At 36.1% G+C, this 14302-nt stretch overlaps 1 protein-coding gene across 1 annotated transcript in view; it reads left to right on the forward strand.

Annotated features, from left to right (window-relative positions):
* LOC149799776 (glycerophosphodiester phosphodiesterase 2-like) overlaps positions 1–14302 on the forward strand; it is a 96923-nt gene that overhangs the window by 44776 nt on the left and 37845 nt on the right. The window contains exons 8-9 of the mRNA XM_089959164.1: positions 3880–3962; positions 8375–8525. Of these exons, the coding sequence (XP_089815290.1) occupies positions 3880–3962; positions 8375–8525 (234 nt within the window). The remainder of the gene's footprint in view (positions 1–3879; positions 3963–8374; positions 8526–14302) is intronic.

The following is a 14302-nucleotide window of genomic DNA, read 5'->3' on the forward strand; positions in this document are numbered from 1 at the left end:
AACTATTGTATTTATGTATGTAAAAAAAAAAACAACAAAAAAACCCCAGAAGGATTAGCCATTCAATTAATTGTATCTGTTCTATTCGCGTCTTCAGAAGTCGGTCAGTTGTAGGTATAGTTCGGTAGCATGATTGACTGTATCACAGCATGCATTACTCAGCCCAGATGTCAGCATAAGCAGATTATGATGTAACAATGCACTGTAAAGATGGGGTTGTCAATACGAACAAAGGATCGTTTGTGTAACAGATTGATTCCAATGCATTGCTTAGTCAAGTTTGTGGCTTCCTTTCATTCTCCCATTTAATTTATCCAGTCAAAATCCATGATTGTATGTACAAATTAAATAACCAAAAAGTCTGTCGCCAAAAAAATCGCCAGATGGGATATTTTTGTCGCCAATAAGGAAAAAAAATTGCAATTTGCGACATTGGCGAAGCCCAGGACGATCCCTGATTCTTGTTTCAATGGTGCAACCATGGTTTGCTCATGACAGGAATTCATCTGTAATTTGAAGTGCCAGAATGTACAGTTGGAGTTCCCCACTTGTTGCTGGACTTCCACATGGTCAGTGGCACCTAGAAATGGGAACTGCCTCTTATTCACCTTGAAATGAAAGCCATCATAAATGCCATTCAGTTCTAGAAGAACCATTTCTGTGAGAAGTCAGTCCTGATTGTGACAGACATCTCTGTAATGGTGACTTGCCTCCTTAAACAAGGTGGGCACCAAATCACCCAACCTTTGCATGCTGGTTTGGCAGTTTCTTTGTTAGTGCTGCCAACTTCAGATCAATTTGCGAAATCGTACCCCAAATTCCCAGCTGACTCAATGTCCTGGTCAATGTATTCCCCAGGAGGACGGGGTTTGATACATGGACATCGGTTTTTCATCAGATTTGTGGATTGTTTGGTGTCTGATGATCAATCTTTGTACAACAAATAGCCCACCATTTTTCTCACTGGTTCTGGACCCCAGAAGCTTGGGCTGTGGATGCACTTTCAGTCATTTGGGAGGGGTTATAGGCACTTACCTATCCACCCACCATATGGAATTAGTACCAAAAATAATGCAGGAAATAAGGGATCAGAATTGCAACATTCTTCTGGTTGCCCTTCCCAGATGAGACACATCCTGGGTCATTGATCTACTTTATCTAGTGTTAGTCTTATCCAGAAAGATTACAGCCAAACTGAATCTTCTTAAACAACCAGTGTCACTGGCATACCACCCCAGCCTGGGCTATCTTCGCCTTCGTCTTTGACTTTTGAGAGAAAGAATTTAGATCATGGATTGTGGAGAGAATCTCAAGAGCATGAAGGCATTCCACTCTGAAGACATTTGAGGGAAATTGGTGTGATTTTAGGGATAGATATCTACTCAATAACTTCATCCCATTGGGTACATCAATCCTTTAACATATTTGACTTTTTTCTCTGGTTCTATGAGGAGAAAAAGTTGGCATTAATTACCATCAAAGGCATCGACTCCATGATTTGACTTATTCAGGCATCATGACAGACGAAATTTTGGTAATGATAATGATCTATCACACTTACTAGTCAATTTTGCTTTTTTGACGAGACCAAAATCCCTCACCATGTTTCCAAAAATGAAATCAATTCTGGGTCTTAACATGGCTTAATTCAGATAAATTTGAGCCATTAGCTTGGATCTTGCTGAAGCTGTTATCATACAAAACTTTTTTTCCTAGCTTTAGCATGATGGATAAGATGCTTACAAGTCCTGTCCATTGACCACAACTATCTTCAGTTCACATCAGATGGTTCACAATCCTCATAACACAACCAGTCACTGAACAGTCAGAGAGTCATTCTATGATAAATTCAGAGCAGTGGCTCCAGTCCTTACCATCAAGCACTACTTGAAGTGCAGAGAAACAAGGCATGTCAACAGCAAATGACTTTTCTCCCCTAGAAGGCAAAAAAGCAGAAAATCACAAAATCACCTCCCAAGCCCAATCTTCATTTGTTCAGTAGGTTATACGATCAGCATACTCTGAGGTCTCAAAATATCAGAGTTGCCTTATGAGAATTTCAGCTCATGAAATAAGAGCAATATCGGTGAGCCTCACATTCAAATACAACATTTCAGTCCAAGACAAAATAGAAGCTTTTGGTGGCTATCAGAGTCAGCCCTTTTCAAATTTTATTTCTGGGATTAAGCTTTACAGAATCTGAATTTGTTGGATTGTGTGACTGCAGCCAAGTTAATTTTGACAGAAGATTTCAGTAATCATTTTAACCTGATATGGTGGTCACGGTTCACATGACTATAGACTGTGTTGCTATATGTAGGAGAGCTGGTTATGATTCACATAGGGAATCTAATCTTTCTTCCTAAGAAGGGTACCCAGGGTACAAGTAGGATGCTCAGCATCTACTCCTTCCATTACCTATTCTTCCAAAGTTAATATGGTTGGGGTATTTCTTCAAAGGAGAAAGCAAATTCTTCTAGTTACTGTGTTTCTAAAGGAATACTTAACTGATCAAAATACTTAAAGACCCTCCCATCCACCTTAATATGTGAGCTTCCTCATTGGTAGTTTGCTCACCTAAAAAACTTGCAATGCCCAGTGGTGGTAAAGGGAGGTAATATACAAGAGTTATTGCCATTTGTTTATACCATATAGACAGAAATGATAATTTTTGTCAGTAGGGCTTGATTCAGGATTTAGTAAGCTTATATACCTGATGTTAATGTGACTTGGTAAGTATTCTCAGAGAAACAGTTACCTGAAGAAGAAAAAAATTGCTTGCTGCAGAATAAGCATTGTTTGTAGAATCTGTAAATCTGTGGTTTGTGGCTACTATGGAAATTAGTGTATCACAAATACCATATATACATACTATGTTATAAGTTTGTCCAACTGCAAATACCAAAGGCTCTGATCTGCTATTGCATAATGCACCAGCAAATAAGGGTCTGTTTTCTTTTCTACTGATTGGTCCTTGCAAGCTGCATATGCCAGTATATAGTTTTATTGTTAATTCAGTGTCTCAAACTGTGGCTTATTCAACATTACTGTTCAGCATTATCAAAAATCAACTTTATTACTCTGTTATATAGATTCATCTACCCATATTGTATTTTCTTATTTCTTTCCAACAAAGTGATGTCATGACATCATACAAGATGAAGGTCTGGTATTGGAGGCTTCCAGTTGTATCAAAAGTTATTTTGTTTCCTTTTTTAAAAATATAGTTACCTATGTTTGTAAGATTCCTAATGGCACATTAGGTGAGAATATCATTTGTGCTCAACAGCTTTCAAAGGTTTTCATGAATTAAAAGCATGAGGTTTGACATGAAGAAAACCTAATATTTTGTGGAAACACAATTTATTTTCATAAGATTCCTTCATATTTACCCTAGATTTGCTTCATATTGGTAGAGGCGTATATGTTTTATAGATATATCACTGGTCCCGACATAAAATCTGTCTTTCTTTGTTGAGAAAGAAAATCCTACAATTATGCATATTTCAAATGAAACTTAAAAACTGGTTAAATTAGTTGAATACTTTGTTTTTGCATTAGTTGCAAAAAATATAAATTTGTCAACTTGCTTCGTTTATTAGAATTAGGCAATCTTGAAAATTGTTATTAGTATCTTTATGCTAATGTCTGCTAAGAAGGAAAGAAGAAGCTTGTAGGTTCATGGCAAAAACTTATTTTACTTCTTAGCACCGCATCTTTACTTTAATTTGGGGGAAAAAGATTGGGTTTAACAAGATGAATAAATCGTGTGTTAAAAATAACAAATGTATAAATCTCCTGTAATGAAATTTAATTTTTTTTATAGTCATTCATTCATTTGTTCATTCATTCGTTCATTCATTCATTCACTCATTCCAGATTGCTCCAGAGAACACTGTGATAGCATTCTCCACTGCCGCTAATAAAGGGGCTTTTGGTGTAGAATCTGATGTACATATAAGGTCAGTACTACCATCACTACTTGTACTCAGGGCTCAAATGCAACGTTTTTTAGCACTTGTTTTTTTTTCACAAGTGGAGAAAATATCAACTTAGAAAATCTCATTTTTCTGACATTTTTTTCTCAGTTTTATTATTCTGTGCTGTAAGCCAGGAGTTTCAAAGCAAGAAGGTTCTGTGATACATTTCTGTCAGTTTTAATTTTAATTTTTATGGTCACTTGGAAAACCCTAAAGGTCTGTTGCATAGATTCTTGACATGTCCACCCAAAAGACATATAAAAATGGGACTGGCAGCTGCCTCGCTTGGTGCTCAACATTAAGAGGTTAGTGCTAGGACTGGTCATCCTGGTGTCAGGATAATTTAACTGTGTAGGATGTGATGCTACATGTCTGGTAGATATCACTATAAACTGTCACACTGCAGACATCGTAGCGGTATGACAGAAAAATTGTTAAAGCTACGTTAAAAGTCCAAATCACACACACACACACACACTTGCCATGTCTGCTGTTTTGTGAACAGTGGTAAGAAATCAGGCAAGAAATATAGCAACACCCAAAATGCAACCAAAATTTACACCCTAAGAAATCCTTTAAGGTAAATGAACTGGGACTACATTCATCATTACCTAAATGTAAACAGAAGCGAAAAAAGAAACGTTTAAAAACTGGCCGGCGTAGAACAGGAAGAAGCATTCCAGTTATCTCCCTTATTTTGGCTCAACAATTTAAAAAAAAAAAAATCGACCGTTAATTTAGATAACCTAATTCAAACCCGTATTAATTCGTCAACCTTTGTGTCAACTATCCAGGATATACCTCTGCATATTGTATTATTCAATGTTCAGTCAGTAGGACCACCGGAAAAGCGCACAGAAATAGTTAATTTTGTCATATTGACCTATTTTTCCTGACAGAAACATGGCTAACAACATCAGGCAATGAGCCCAAGTGTGCGGATCTAACGCCCACTAGTTACTCCATCAAGTCATTTCCCCATAATTCTCGCGGAGGTGGAATTTGCTGTCATCACAAAGAACTCCATGATAAAACGTCTTAACCACACCACAACATTCGATTTCGACCCCACATCGTTTGAACTAGTCCAAACCACACACACACTGGAGCAAAGGTCAGTCCATTTTTTCTGCCTATACCACCCTCCTCCTAGTAGAAAAAACAAGCTGGCTGACTCTCTCTTTTTGGAGCAGTTACCTAATCTCCTGGACTATGGAAATTTGATAGGTGGCAATCTGGTTATTCTTGGAGATTTCAGCTTTCACTTTGGCTGACCTGGAAACCCAAATACATCAAAACTCATAGATTCCATTAATGTTTTCAACCTGAAACAGTCAGTTAACCAACCCACCCATAAACACTGTCACATTTTAGACTGGATTCTTCATAGACCTCATGATAACATTCTGCGGTCCTCCCTGGTATCCCATGACCTTGCATCAGATCACCTCTGCATTATATGCCATCTTGACTTGTCAATCCCTAACCCTCCACCTTTATCTGCTACTAAGAGAAACCTCCGTATGATAAATAGAATCAAACTAATGCACGACATCCAAGCTAACTTAACAACTTGCTTATCTCCTACCGCAAAACAACTTGATAACTGCCTGTGTTCATTGCTTGACAAATATGCACCAACTACCAAGTGCAGAGTATCAATTCAAAAGTGTTCTCCATGGTATAGCAGTGTTAGGGACGTGCTTCGCACTGCTAAAAGAGACTGCAGTAAAGCTGAGAGGCTTTGGCTTTCCACCAGACTCACCATTCATACGCAAATCTATGAAGCCGCTAAGAAGAATGTCACAAACATAGATCATGCAGCGAAATCAGCCCACTACAATAATAAGATCATGGAAAGTTCTAGCTGCAATCAGCTCTTCGAGATTACTAACAAGCTAATGTCAAGAAACAAATGTACACCACTTCCAACTACCATCTCTATAGTCGACCTTCCGGACCTGTTTGCAGATTTCTTCCGTAACAAAGTACAAACCATTAGAGATAGGCTTGGCACCACAATTTGAATTGACTCGTCATCACCATACAGTTGGGATACAGAATTTGAGCGGTAACCATTAGCAGCATTTGATCCTGTCTCTATGGATTTCGTACGTACAATCATGATGAAGAGTGCACCAAAGTCATGTGAACTTGATCAATTCCAACATCACTGCTGCTTGAGTGCTTAGATCCAGTATTGCCTTCACAAACTGATGTTACTAATACCTCTCTCAGCCGGGGAATTCCCATCATTTTTCAAAACTGCCATTGTAAAGCCTCTGCTGAAGAAACCAACACTAGACCATAACGATTTAAAGAACTACTGCCCAGTTTCTAATCTCCCATTCATATAAAAAATCTTAGAAAAGGTTAGTTCTATCCCAGCTTGTATCTCATCTAAATTCAAACAGTCATTTTAGCAATGTACAATCTGCATATCGCCCTTGCCACAGTAGGGAAACTACTCTTCTAAAAGTAGTTAATGACATTCTCTCTGCGTTGGATAGCGGAAAGATTACTGTCCTTACCTACCTTGATTTGTCTGCAGCATTTGACACAAGAGACCATGATATATTACTTCACTGTCTCCAGCATGTATTTGGCATTCATGATACAGCCTTACTGTGGTTCATGTCCTACTTGGTCAACAGGACACAAATTGTATCTGCAAATGGAATATACTCCAGCCCAGTTGATCTATGTTGTGGTGTTCCACAGGGGTCTGTTCTTGGACCTGTTCTCTTCATTCTGTACACTGTCGCTCTCAAGTGTCATAGATCATCATCCAGTGTCTCACCAATTGTACGCTGATGACACCCACCCAAATATACAAATCTAGCCACCCAACTGAAGTTGATGCTACGATCCTAGGTGTAGAGAGGTGCATTTCTGATGTGAAATCATGGATGACATGTAACAAGCTGCAGATGAATGATGATAAAACTGAGGCCATTCTGACCACAACACAAAGACTTTCTCATTCACATCCTTTACCTCACACAATAAATATCAGCAGCATCAACATTAAATTCACACAATCAATCCAAAACCTAGGTGATACTCTGGACAGTACTCTCACATTGCACCAACATGTCATGAACATATGCAAGGCTGCATATCTTGAGCTCAGTTTGCAGATATGTTTCAGTTGATGCCACTAAAACACTTGTGTATTCATTAGTACTTTCAAGACTGGACTATTGTAACTCAATTCTGTCTGGTTCATCTCAATATCTGCTCCAGAAACTTCAAAAAGTTCAAAACACAGCTGCTCGGATCATACTTACTTACCACGATCAGAGCACACCTCCCCGCTGCTCTGTACCCTACACTGGCTATCCATTCGATCCAGAATCAAACACAAATTTGTTCTCTGTGCTACGTTTCACTGTCGGACTCTAGTCCAACACACCTATCCGACCTCACCCATGTGTACACACCAGCAAGATACTTACGCTCCTTTTCTGACAATCGTATACTCATTATTCCCACTATGAAAACAAAGTCATATGGACAATGTTCTTTTGCATACCAGGGCCCAGCAACGTAGAATGAATTGCCCACTGAACTTAGACACAAAGACACAGTGATCACATTCAAGAGGGCCCTCAAAACTCACTTATTTAGACTGCAAGAGCAAACTTAAAGACCTAATAATGTTTCCTACCTTAAATATTCTCAGCATGTTTTTTTAATGTTTTCTAATTTCATGGTGTTTGTTTTTGTAATCATATCATTATATGTTTTTTATCTTATAGGTGTTATCTAATGTTGTAAAGCGCTTAGAGCTTCTAAAGATTAGGTGCTATAGAAAGTTCTCATTATTACTATTATTATTATTATTCTTATTATCTAGAATTTGTTTATATTTTAAATATTGATGTGATCATACTTCACCAAAAGCTCAGCTAACTAAAGGAAGATGAAACAGTTAATAAATATATTCATTTGCAACCGTTGTTTTAATGTGATACCTTTTAGCACTGATAAGTGCATGTAAAAATTACCACCTACAGAGCTTCCTTATTATAGTGTACATCTGGATATAACACAGTATATTAAACTATAGTACTTTAATTCTTTTATCAAATTTACTATTATATGGTTTCAAATAAAACAGCCTGAAGTGCTCATTTTATAATGTGGTTCTCATTATATATTGATTCGTTACATAATATGGTTGGCACATGTAAATCCCAACTACTGCACCATAATGAGAGAGAGCTGTACAGCAATCATTGATTATAAAAAAAAGTGTCCAAATTGTACAGTATGCTAGTATGTATATAATGGAAATTGTCATTTATACAGGATATATAAATATTTTACCCAGTTGCAGATTATTTATAAAGACTGATTGCACAATGAATAAACTCTTGTGTCTGTTTCAGTTATGATGGCATTCCATTCTTAATGCATGATAGGTCTTTGAAAAGGACAACAAACATTGCCCATGTCTTTCCCAACTTGCAGTATGCAGATCCTTCCAGTCTGAACATGTCACAGCTCAGACAACTGAATGCTGGGTCATGGTTTTTAGAGGTAAGACATACCTACAAATCATTCTCGTTTAGTTAAAATAAAGCTGATGTTTTTTTCTTCAGCATCCATTCTAAAATTCACATTTTGAATTGTAATATTTTTTTATTTTATTTAGAATTTATGTATAAAGAATATGAACAAAATAACTGTAGCAGTCCAGTTTCTGATTTTTGACATTTTTTGAAGTAATTAAGAAGCTGTGATGGCTTTACAAATATTTTTTAATTAGATATATTTTTTAAAGTTTTATGTGGTATGATAATAGTACAAACAGCATTCATTTAGAATAAATATGATATTAGGATTGTTCTCAATTTAATACAAGTGCCAAAATTTTAAGTACTATTTGTTTCATTACATGTTCGCAGATAGGGTAAGGTCTACTTTTCGTATCCTCTTGTCTTTGTTTTTTGAACACTCTGTACATTGTATTTGTTCACTATTATTGAGTTCTATATCAGTGATGTGGTGTGATGTGGTGAATACTGCTTTTTCACAAAGAATCTCAGTTGCAGTCTTCACTTTCCACATCTCAGTCTTTGTTTTCACATTCCATGTTTACATTGGTACTCTGCATTTTACAGTCACAAATCCAGTGCTCTAGTAAATGGTTTTCTTAAATGTACTTAGGTCTGTGTTTGCTGGAAACTGTATACTTGTCTGAAACTGTAGTTCTACTGGAGTTATGTGCTGTCTGATTGGCCAGTTTGTCATCAAGAATTCACTTTTGTTGGTTTTCATGGGAAGACAGTCAGCATGCAGTGCACAATTGTTCTATGCTTTTACAGAATGGTAATGGTTACAGGACCTGTAACATATAATCTAGTGTATGTTTTTATGCATACACTACATTGACTGGGAAGTATATTACAAGCCCCAGTGGTGAAAGTGAGGAAGGATGTAGTCAATAAGAAATGTTTTAAAAATAGAGTGAAGATACACAATAGTGAGATAAGGAATCTTTGGTGATAGGTAAGGTTATATACTATTGTAAAAACAAGTAGATGTTGTGAAATTAGAGACTGTTCAACAAACATAAAACACAAATCTGGCAAAACATGCTGTAAAATATACTATAGAATAGAATTCACATTTGTTGTTATTACAGTGGTGAGTAAATTGTTATTGATAGGGAATATTGATTTTATTTAAAATTATCATAAAAAAGCATTTTTTAAAAATTCCATTTCAAAATGGTGTTTTGCCCTTGGACCCCCTACTTGTGTGTTGACCTGAATTCCATTCAGGGCTCAGGCAATGCCAGCACACAGAAAGCCCACTTACAGCACCTCTGCAATTTTTAGTTCACCTAACTGTAAATCTAAGTGAGCTTATATTATTGCTTTTTACCCATCATACAGTGTCCAGGATCCAACATCTAGCTACCATCGACAATTGCTATTTTCACCTTTTTCTCAAAAACTGCAAGACCAGTTAAAACCAAACTTGGCACATAATGTCCTGGAATAAAGTCCTTAGAGTCTTATACAAATGATACTGACACAATATCAAACATGGCCTCCATTACTAGAAACAGACAAATCCGAAAAGAACTTATTTTACAGAACCACTGAACAGATTTTGATTAAACAAAAAGCATCCCACAATGAAGACCTTTTAAGTTTCTTCAAATGATGCCAATTTGTCCTCGAATATGGCCACCATTTTTAAAATTCAAAAAACCTGTTTGTTATATATCAACATTGCTATTTTGAACTTCTCAAAATCCTCCTTGTTGATTTCAGTCAAACATGACACAGAGCATACATGCATAAAAGTCTTTCAAGTTGATACAAATCATGCCAATCAGTTTTGAATCCACCATCAAACATTGTCACTGTCACTGAAAATTTAATAACTTCAACAAACCCACTGATTATCATTTGAACTAACTTGACAGAACGTATCCTGGCATGAAATCATTCCTAATTCCTATAAAATGTGTTGATCCAGTCAGGTATGACCATTGTTAAACATTTAAATCATTGTTAAACCTTTAAATAACTTCTTTAAACCGTGGAATAGAATCTGACCAATCTTGACAGAAAGTATACTGGCATGAAACTAATGTTCATATTCTAAACCATAAACAATTGTATTTAAATCCATACCAAGAATGCCTAAATCTAACTCTTGCATCACCACCAACATGAGAGGGGAAAAAATGCTCTAAAAGTGTGCTAGGACTACATTCATGGGTACTGAACTGAAGTATTAACTGTGACCTTAGTCATAGTGATCATCTTGAAAATCTTGTTATTGCTACTCTCCCTGAATGGAAAATCCTATTATTCACTGCTCAGAGGTCCACTATTTACATCACAATAGCCATCTTGAAAATCTTGTTATTATGATGACTCTAGAACTGGAAGACATATTAACGTCAGTTTTGTCTTCTTATGCTGTTCATTTGGCCCTTAGTCAAAATGGTATTGCTCCGACATCCAGTATGGCCAGCATGGCAGTCATTTTAAACAGAAGTCATATTGATGTGGGGATTTCTCAGCAAGACTTGACATAATGTTTAATTGGCCTAATTGAAAACGGCATCCAGAAGGATGATCCTCAACTAGAATGCATACCATGCCAGGGTCCACTGACAGCAGAACACATTCATGTTGAGTATGTCAACTTCCACATTGTGAGATAGAAGCATTTGGATGACAACTGCTTAAAGAGACTGTATGATGAAGAAAAACTCAAATCTTGAAGGCATGCAGTCTATTATATGAAAAATTTTGACATATCTTTAAAAGGATTTTGCATTTCTTGCCTTTGACTTTTATTTTATATACATTTTGCAGAATGTTAACATTTTTATCTTTTATCTTTAGGTAGTGCGTGTTTACATTTATATGGAAGGATTTTTCTTCCTAAAGCTTTTTGCTGCAATTCATTTTTACATTTTTTGAACAGTTACTTTTAGTTAGCACCATAATATTATAACCAGTATTGTGCATATGTACTATACAGCTCTGCTGCTCATTGTCAGGTGATGTTTGATCTCCCACTCCTTATAGTGATTTGGTTATCATTATCTAGGAGATGATCGACCACTACATTATTGCCAGGATAGAGTTGACAATAAAATATTATATGAAATTAATGGTCGGAATAACAAAGATTTGAGCAGAGATATAGAATAAAATGACACAATCCCCCATACGTAAAATATAACAATTTAGTCAATTACATAAACAAAATGAAATTGAACATGACATTTGAATGAATCACTTTCTCATAGAAATAGTGTTACTATATTTATATGAAGTTCAATTAGCCATTCTGTTATACTGACAGAACAAATTCCATGATATGATCAAATGATTCATTGAACTCAAATTGTCAGCATGTCAGCATCACCTGATTTTCTGGTCTTTTCCTTAGTCAGTGTTTGTGATAGGTCTAAATTTCTTCTCCTCTTGGTCTCTCTGTAGCCTCTTTGGGTCACCAACAGTATTGTTTGTAGACTGTGATCTTTCCACTGTGCAGCACAGTATGGAGCTATTTTTTCCTTCAAATAAAACATATAATACCCAACCTAAATACAAGTCAGGTTTTTCAGTTATCATGGGATCAGCAGTATTATTACTCTTTACATCAGATATTGTCTTATTGCAATTGAACAGAACTAAGCTAGCATGGTCAGTTTGCCACCTAATACACGCTCATGACCCAATTACCATAACTTAATGTCTTTGCAAGCTGCCCCTCACATTTCTAACTAAGAACCATGAAATAACTACAGCTCTCAGATAACTATTACTGTCCACTTTGGCTATAAATTATCCGCTGAACTATGCATGTCAACAAATGCTGCTATTGCTAACACCCTTGAATCTCAGTTGGAAAGAATTCATAACTTAATTACACAACAAATTAATGGACTTAACTACTTGTCCTAACTACATTGCTTTGTTAATTAGCGATTCATACATAAATTTCCAGACATAGGGAAAACTAATTCTCATCACATATTCATTTAAGACATATAAATTAATTCTCACAGAATATCCAAAGAGGTGCATGAAATCTTGACACTACGTGACTTCTGTTACATGCAAAACTAAATTTGAACTCATTCATATAATACACAAGCCATATAACATTTGAGATGAAATGCATACTAGCAATTAACTTCTGAACTCAAGGAAAAATGTACGTATTAATTTAAATGAATAAATTCAACAAATAATTCTAAGCTTACATCAGTGAACATATATCGTATGCAACTGAGACAATACCTTTGTGCCTTCCTGAGCCAATTGCTTGCTTATCATCAGAGAATTGCCTGTCTCTTCTCTGATTACACGTCTCACAAATTTTTAAACTCTCTTATCCGTTGGATGATTTATTTAATGAGAAGAGTACATTTTCTGATCTCGAAGCCAGCTTCCTCTCTCGGCAGAAAAACTCAGACTGACTAATATTGTGAGGGGGATTACTTTTAGACCTTGAATTTCATCTGGGAACACCTTAGCTTAGCCAGTCAGGATTACTTTCTCTCGACGCCAAAACTCTCACATCAAATTATCCTCTCTAGTCCACCTTTATTAATAACTATTCTGGAAAATATCATTTTATGACACGTTTCAAATAGCCCTAGGTTTCCTAAAATTGTTTGCTCTGGTTTGTTTCAATCCTTGTCATTTTTCTGCTATTGACATTACACTGACATGTGTTGGACCATTGTTAAATGGACACTAGTTAAAATTTAATTCATGCCCCTGACAGCAGGTTTCATCCCTCACAGTCAAGAATTGATTCCAAGCCCAGCTTTTACATCAGACCTAATGGTTCGTGTCATGCTGACCATGACACTATGTACTGTGAAGTTATCTCTACACAATTTTGCACCATTACACATACATACATGCGAAAAGGATTTTTGTGATGTCTAGTTGGTCCAAAATGAACATGTTACCAATCCATCATCTAACATAGCTACCATGGTGACCATCTTGAAAATTCCAATATTGCTACTCCTTGATGGATGGTCATTTTGACATGAATTTCACCCCCAAAATAAATTTCTGATGTCTAGCTGCTCCTGAATAAAAATGTTCATGATCTGACAGCAAATATTACCACCATGGCAACCATCCTAAAAATCTTGTCATCACTACTTCTGACATTTTTACTTAGGATTTTCATCAAAAGACTTATTATTACTGCTAGTTAAACTTAAATAAAAATGGTGCCAACATAAACTCAAATACAGCCACAATGGCAACCATCTTGAAAATCTGTTATCTCTGCTTCTCCTAAATATAAGTCGTATCAGCGTAGGGTTTTCTTGTAATGTCTGGTTTGTCTTAATTGAAAATGATGCTGATCCAATATGGCCTACTGGGTTGTCATCTTGAAATCTTGTTATCACCAAAGGAATATTTATGATATCTGGTTGGTCTTAGATGAAAGTAGTGCCAATCTTACATCCAATATTGCTGCCATGATTGCTATCCTGAAAATCTTGTGTTGTTGCTACTCTTCCTGAATATTGACATGAGGTTTTCACCAAAATACCTATAATCATCTCTAGTTTTTTCCATATGAAAATGGTGCTGATTACATCCAATACAGTTAACAGTTTCAGAATCTTGTAATTACACAAGAATATCAAATACAGATACAGCACTAAACAGTCACAACGAAGAAATGTTTTTATCTTTAATTCCTGGAAATTCATTTGCACCAGTAGAGCATAAGTCACTTGAGGGACTTTTAAAAAAAAAATTGGTGTGGTATTTTGTGAACAATGGAAAATGCACACTTAC

Source organism: Sinohyriopsis cumingii, chromosome 5, assembly GCF_028554795.1.
Source record: "Sinohyriopsis cumingii isolate HCF-2022 chromosome 5, ASM2855479v2, whole genome shotgun sequence".
Lineage (NCBI taxonomy): Eukaryota > Metazoa > Mollusca > Bivalvia > Unionida > Unionidae > Sinohyriopsis > Sinohyriopsis cumingii.